This window comes from Camelina sativa, chromosome 20 (assembly GCF_030686135.1).
Source record: "Camelina sativa cultivar CO46 ecotype springtype chromosome 20, ASM3068613v1".
NCBI classification, from domain to species: Eukaryota; Viridiplantae; Streptophyta; class Magnoliopsida; order Brassicales; family Brassicaceae; genus Camelina; species Camelina sativa.
The window spans coordinates 9,552,871-9,560,777 of NC_141899.1; the positions used below are offsets into that span (position 1 = coordinate 9,552,871).

Sequence of the window (7,907 nt, forward strand, 5' to 3'; positions counted from 1 at the left end):
GTAAATTCACTATTAATCTGTATTTTTTATTCTACTCCTCAAAACCTCTATACTATTATAAACTTCATATTAGTCTACTTCATATTACAGTCCAATGTTTTGCATATCAAAATATTGGTATGCATAGTCCGATCTACACTATACTGTGCAACCATTCAAAGCCTAAAACTATACTTGTGACAGTAAAGTTAAAAAAGTTAATAGGAGAAGAAACTTATTTAGGAGTGTTCCATGGATAATAGCTCTTACATAAACGATCATAATTGAGTGAAGGGGAAAAAAGTATCCCATTAAAAGGATATTGATAATAATCCTCCACTTGACAGAACAAAAGAACAAGGGAATATCGTTTGATTTATTTCGCTGCATGGCATGAAATCGAGTGGATAAGAAGAACTTAACCGAAGCAACGACTTTGAAGAGTCAAAGAGTCAACGAACTTAAGTTAACAAAATTCTCTTATAAATAAGTGAAGGTTCATCACAAAAAATAAGACGAACACTCACCAAAGAAGTAAGAAGTAAGAACCTCCTCCTCTTCTGCATCGATAATGGCGGTTTCAAAGCTCCATCTCCTCTTTCTTCTCGCAGTCTTTCTCTCCCTTCACCGTCCTGTTCTTTCCGACAACAGTGCAAGTACTAAATTATATACTTCCGATCGATTGATATCTAATTAGTGGTGTTTAATTTGCTTCATCTGATAATAATTGGTTTTTTTTTTTGTGTGTGTGTGTGTGTGTTTTCTGTTTTTGAAATCCACAGAGGAAGAAGGTCTTGTTTCAGGATTCAACATATACAGAAAATCAATAAACATAACAACCTTAGCAAAGAACGAAAACGCAGAATGTTTCGCAGAGGAAATCGCAGGCCAATTCAACAACCCACCCTGCACAAACGTCACTGGCTCAACTTTAGTCCCTGAAACAGATCCTAGGATCCAAAATCTCCCTAAACTCCTCGCTAAATGCCGCCTCAACACAACCGTAATCAGAGACGGTGCGGTAATGCAATTTTGTTTTCCTAAGCATGATCAGAACCCTGACTTGACCAAATTCAGCCCTGCCGTAGACCAGAACTTGAATGATTCTAAGTTCACTGGAATTGGTATGGGTTCTGAAAGTGATGGTGAATGGCTTGTTGTCGTCCTCACTACAAACACACTCGAGGGTGGCTATGCTTCGACCACTAACTCAGGAGCTTTTGCATTCGGAGTTAATGGTGGTGTTGTGTCTTCAACTTTCTTGTTTCTTCTCTTTTGTTTCTTCATGTTTTGAGTCTGTTTTTTTTCCCATGTTTTTATAAGTCACCTCGTTTTCTTTGTTTCTTAATATGGTGAGAATTTGATAAATTCTTACCGCATTAAATAAAAGACTGGAGCAAACCGCCTTTCTCATAGTTTCCTCTTACTGATTGTTGAGTAAATAATAAACTCCGTTTTATAAGCCCCAAAATCCCATACAAACAAGAATGAAACTCAATAATAAACTCCTTTCTATAAGCCCCAAAATCCCATGCAAACAAGAATGAACCGTTAAGTACAGAGTACTCTAGGTTTGGGTATTCCGGTACTCGGTCGAGTTCGAATATGAATCGATCGGGTTAGGGTTCATCAGACATAGGACTTTAAAACCTAATATGATAAATATAAAATTCGATTTAGTTTCAGTTCTGGTCTTTTCGATTCGGGTATAAATTTTCAAAATTGTTATGTATCCAATTTTTTCGAATATCTTAAATTATTAGTATGACTTATCTTTCGGATATTTGATATATCATGACTTTTACGGTTTTTAATAATGATATAACTGTGCTTTTTGAGTCTTTGATTTATTTTCTAGGTTGTTTTTGAGTATGGAGCAAAGTGGAGCAATTTGGATCGTTTTGGAGCTTTAATTCAGAGAAATCAGTTTGGACTCAAATCAGAGTGATGGCATACACCATACTGGCATCGATCGACACCCCGTTTTAACTGACGAGAGAGGCCAAGTTTTGGAAGTTTTACAAAATCCCCTGAAGTTCTCCACAATTGCAAGACTAGTCCCTGACGTGTTTTAGGACATATATATAGTATTTTTAGGTTTGAGAAAAGTTTTATTCTAGCAAGTTTTATTTCCTGCAACCTTGAGAAATTTTTGAGAGCTTTGGAGCGACGGATTTGAATTCTTTTGTAGAGAGAAGATTCATAAACTCCTTATTTACTCTTTTAATATCTACTGCTTATTATTCAGAATTATGTTTTATTTTTCATTGAATATGTATGAGTAGTTTGCTTGTTAGGTTCAGAGTTTTTCACAGGATTTTTATGAATTATTAGATCTGTTTATGTAGGATTCATTATCTTTCTAGATCTTCATCATAGGTTGGTCTTCATATTAATTCTTGATTTATCACCTAGAATTAATAACCTAGGAAAATAAATTAATATGAGAATATAACTGATTTTCCTGATAAAACCTTTGGTAAGCAAAATTACTTCTTGCAAAGAGATTTTTGATTAAGTGATTTTGTGAACAATCTAAACCTGTTTTCAAAGATGATTTTTAACCTTGAATTTTACTAAGAGATTTGAATTTTCTGGTTTTAAATTTAGATAATATTTTCAGTGAGAACTGATTTATTTTACAAAAGAGTTTAGAGTTCTAGATCTGATCTTAATTGCTTGAATCCTATTTATTTATTGATTTAATAATTTGTAGTTTCCTGAGAAATTTCCTAGACCTAGTTTTTTAATCCCTTGAATTTTCACAAGATTTTATTTAATATTTTGCATTGTTTATTTTAGTTCAAATTAATTGGTTTAGCTTAATTATAAAACCCCATAATTTATTGTGTAGACTTGAATCCTTGTGGAAATCGATCCCTAAGTACTACCGTGACCTCTTAATTTGAGAGAGTAGCTCTAGGGTTTAATTTGAGTATATCAATATTTTTGAGTTTGGGTTTTTAGATAGAGGAGTTTAAGATCTAATAGAGTACATTTTGGGTTCGGATTCTATAACTCTCCGACCAACAAATTTCTTAGTGGGCTACATGTGCACTCCCAGTCGATGGACCTAACTCTTTTAATGGGCTCCATGTCCACTCCAAGTCTATGGTCTCAACCATATCCGACGGCCGGTTTGCTACGTCCGGGAGGTTTTAAAGACTTGTTTACCGTTCCTACAGATTACCACATTATCTTTTCCATATTTTGTTCTCACTCGCACAGTTCCGACAATCACTTCCTGGAAGGTCACTCATCCTAAAACTACTCCAGCATAATCACGCCCTGTAGTACTCTCAGGACCCTTAACTGAAAAGATAGGTGCATTTTGATGACATAGATGGTCAAATCAATTCTGTTAAACCTATACGCATGTACCTAAAACCGGGCTGTCCCAGATTCAGAGATTTTTCGAGTCGGTTTCGGTTCATGTATTTGGTTCAATTTTTTCTCCCCCAAACCTAGTCGAGTATCTAGGAATATGAACTCTTAGCACTTATATGTGCCTGGTCAAGCCCGTGGAACATCACAAGCAGCTCAGGACAGAGGGAGTTTCAACAGTCAGGAGAAACCACCACTTTCGTAGGAGATACGGGTTTTTGAAAGGTTTGAACTTTGAAGAGAGGAGAAGGTAGAAGAAAAGAGAAGAGAGTTGCATTTTTTTTAATTTTCTTGTAAGGATTTTGTCCACCCTATCTTCATGAAGGTCACATACACCACCAATTTTTTTTTTTTTAAATTAAGATTTTAAAACATTGCTCTTTTGTCTCGATCTGTCTTGCAATGGCATAGTCTACTGGGACTTATGTCAAGAAAATTCAAAGCTGAAAGAAAAAAATAATGTTAACTTTTTCTTTTCCTTTTTAATTAGAATATACTTTTGCAATTTAGTTTCTTATCTCATGCCATGCAAATAGAAGTAATGGAAGTTTGTTAAATTCAACTAATTGTATATACCTGTAAATATCATTAGAAAATAAAAGCTTAGGAATTACATGAGATAGTGGCCCTGATTGGTACAAGACTTTTAAGACTTTAAAAAAAAATTAAAGCCTTAACAACCATTTATTTGCCAATCATACTTTTTTGACTTTAATTTTTTTTAAAGCTTTGTAAGTTACTTTTTTTTCCTTCCTTGTTTTCTCAAAAAAGTTTAAGCGTGAAAATCAGGCTTTAAAATTAAAAAAATATAAAACTTTATTTTTTTCTCCCCCATTATACTTAAAAGCTCTCCAAAATTTTATATATAAATTTTACATAAATTATTTTTACACATTAATTATTCTTATTTTTTTCTCCTTCTTTTAAGATCTATTTTAATACTAATTATTTTTATTTTCATTATCATCATTTTAATATATTTTAATAATAAAAGTAACAGCTTCAGTTTAAAAGTATTTGTTACCAATCAAATTTTAACAGTTAAAATTTCTACAGTCAAAGCATCTACAGTCAAATTCTCTACAGCACAAATTTTTAAGTTAAAGTCTTTACAGCCATAACTAACAGCCGTTACCAATCGGGGCCAGTACCTATAATTTTTTAAAACTTTGCCAAAAAAAGAATTAAAAAAAAAAAACGAGAAATATTTATGAAATCGACTACAAAATCATCTAATTGTAGATAGTTATGATTTGCGAGAAAAAAAATGGTACAACTTCTTTCATACCAAAGTATAAATGGTCATAACTACACTCTTAAATTTGAGTGAAGAAAAAGTTAAATTGTTTGCGTAGCATCAAATAAAGTAGACAATTACTAAAAGTCTAAAAACCATCCCCTTCGGTTTCTCAATTGAACACCATACCTTTTTTTACATTTTTACATTTTATATCATCTTTTTTATAATAAAACAGAACTACACAACATTGTTTTGTACACTATATAATTTTAATAAGTTGGTTACGAATAGGTTATAGATTAATTGATAGATTAATTGGTTACAAGTTAAATAGTTGGTGCAACCTTAATTTATTTTTGGAAGATTTTATTACTAGAGCACGTTGTTTCCGAAAATCTTTAAAAAAATAATCTAAAGAATCATTTGATATCATCTAACTTACCATATTAATTTCTTTTATTACATTATTCATCAAATAAAATATTTTGATATCTAACTTAACATATTAATTTGTTAATTGTCATTATATTTCACCTCTAATTTTTATATATGAGTCTATTTTGTGAAACAAATGAAAAATAGTTTTATTTCCGGATATACCATAAGTTGAATTTTTTAAAACAAATATAAATTTTTCAATCTATAAAATATTCAAGCTTTAGTAATATTATTCATTAAAAATAATATCTATTAAATTATAAATTTTAATGAGTAACGGATCAAAATTTGAAGTTTTAAATTTAATTTCATATTTTTTTGTTAAATTTATAATTTTATATAATATAATAAACTTTAAATATTTTTTTTGAAATATTTTTAAAATATTGAAAATTGATATAAAAGTTAGAAACTATAAACACTCTAAATTGATTTGTTATAGCAATGTCAATAATATGTCACTATAATATGAAAAAATTTCAAGAAACCAGGTATATTAACACAAAAAATATAACAATATATTAAATTACTCATAATATAATAACTCGCTTTTAAAAACCAGTTTTACAAAATTATGACTTATAATGACATTCAAGTCATGATGTAGAATATACATTGTTAAAATAACTTCACATACATAAACTATTACAACATTTTTAAGATTTTATTTTAAAATATAATATATACAAAATTTTGTATAAAATAAATTTTAACCAGTGTTATAACACGGATACTTATCTATAATCATTAACAATATAAAACTTACAAAATAGGTGTCTTTTTCAAGCCATCATATTTAGCATATGATTTTATTGCATAATATTTTATCCCAAAATACTTTTAAAAATAATCACATAAATTATATTTTATATAAAAATTACAATACAAATAAAATAAATTTCAACCCGTGCTCTAGCATGGGTCTTAATCAAGTCTTCTTTTAATATGGTGTTTAATTATTCCACTTAATAATTCAACAACTGTTCAGTTTTTAATAACCTTTTTATATTTTACAATTTTAATTGTTTAATAAAATTCAAGATCCTAAGTTCCTAACTCACCATTTTTGTTTCATATTCTTCTTATTTACTTTTATGTTTTCTAGTTTTTGTAATTATCTTATAAAATCTATTAAATCTTGTTATGACTTCTAAATATTTGATCAGAGGCAAACAAATATTAACGCAAAAGCGATAAAATACAGACATACAGTGATTTCTTTTTGGGGGATTTTCAAAAATACCCCTTTTTCTATATCACTTTTCAAAAATACTCTCTCATGGTGTCCATTTTCAAAAATACCCCTTTTAATACATAAAATGACAAAATTATAAACCCTAAACCCCAAATACTAAACCATATCCCTTAAAAACTATACATTAAATGTAAATTGGGAACCCAAACCTAAAAAAACAAATTCTAAAAATTAATTTAACATAGTGTAATTGTGTAAAAAGGATAGAAATAAAAATGTTCAAAAAAAAGTATTTTTGAAAAAGAGTATACCAAAAAGGGGTATAACAAATTCTTTTTCTTTTTCTTGTTTTCATTCTTTATTATTATTTTTCCTTACAAGTAAAAAAAAACGAGAAATAGTTGTATACTTATTAATAAAACAAATTAAAGTGTATATTTGAGATTTGCATATTAATTTTGAATCTAGAAACTATTCTTTTCCATTGTCCAAATCAACTAAAACAAATATCTATTTATATAATATAAAATAATGATTTATGGTATAAAAACTAGTTTATTATGATTTAATCAAGAGAATTTGTTAAAAATACCCCTTTTGATATACCCCTTTTCAAAAATACCCTCTTTTCTGGCCATTTTTATTTTTGCCCTCTTTTAATTTTTAATGACCATTTTACCCTTAGATGAAAATTATTTTATTCAATAAAAAGAAAAACAAAATTTTCCCGCCAAAAAATTTCCGACATATTTTCCCGCCAAAAATTTTTCGAAAAAATTTTCCCGCCAAAAATTTTTTTGTCAAAAAAATTTTCCCGCCAAAAAAAATTTACAAGGTTTTTAAAATGTTTTATAAGGTTTCTACCTTATAAAAGCCTTATAAACACCTTGTAAAGGCTTTTACAAGATATTTTAAAAAGTTTTAAAAGGTTTTTTAAACAACTTGTAAACGCTTTTACAAGATTTTTAAAAGGTTTTTAAAAGGTTCTCAAATAGTTTTAAAAAAGGTTTTTAAACATCTTGTAAACGCTTTTACAATGTTTTTAAAAACCTTGTAAAATTTTTTATAAGATTTTTAAAAGGGTTTTAAAAGGTTTTTAAACACCTTGTAAACGCTTTTAAAAACTTTTTTAAAAGCGTTTACAAGGTGTTTAAAAACCTTTTAAAAGCATTTACAAGCTTTTTAAAAGCATTTACAAGCTTTTTAAAAGCATTTACAAGGTTTTTAAAAGCGTTTATAATGTGTTTAAAAACCTTTTAAAAACCTTGTAAACGCTTTTAAAAGTTTTTTAAAAGCGTTTACAATGTTTTTAAAATGTATAAATTTTAATATTTTTGGCGGGAAAAATTTTCGATTTTGGCGGGAAAAAATATTTTTTTCGGGAAAAATTTTCGATTTTTGGCGGGAAAAAAAAATTTTGGCGGGAAACTTTTTTGGCGGGAAAGTATTTTCGATTTTGATGACGGTACATTTTTGCTGTCACTCAAAAAGGGTAATTTGGTCATTTTGTATATAAAGAGGGGTAATTTTAAAAATAATCAACATGAAGGGGTATTTTTAAAAAGGGGTATGAAAAAAAGGGTATTTTTGAGAATGCCTCTTTAATCAATCAATCCTAATGATTTCACAGCATCCAATTTTGACGTGCTATATGACATAGTCGTCTTCCTT

General features: G+C 28.9%; 1 protein-coding gene across 1 annotated transcript; it reads left to right on the forward strand.

Moving 5' to 3' along the window:
* Positions 1 to 352: 352 nt before the first annotated feature.
* On the forward strand, positions 353 to 1,392 carry LOC104770283 (putative GPI-anchored protein At5g19230). Its single transcript, XM_010494677.3, has 2 exons — positions 353 to 635; positions 762 to 1,392. Exons 1-2 carry the CDS (start codon positions 551 to 553, stop codon positions 1,271 to 1,273), a joined length of 597 nt encoding a protein of 198 aa, XP_010492979.1. The 5' UTR covers positions 353 to 550; the 3' UTR covers positions 1,274 to 1,392.
* The last annotated feature ends 6,515 nt before the right edge of the window (positions 1,393 to 7,907 follow it).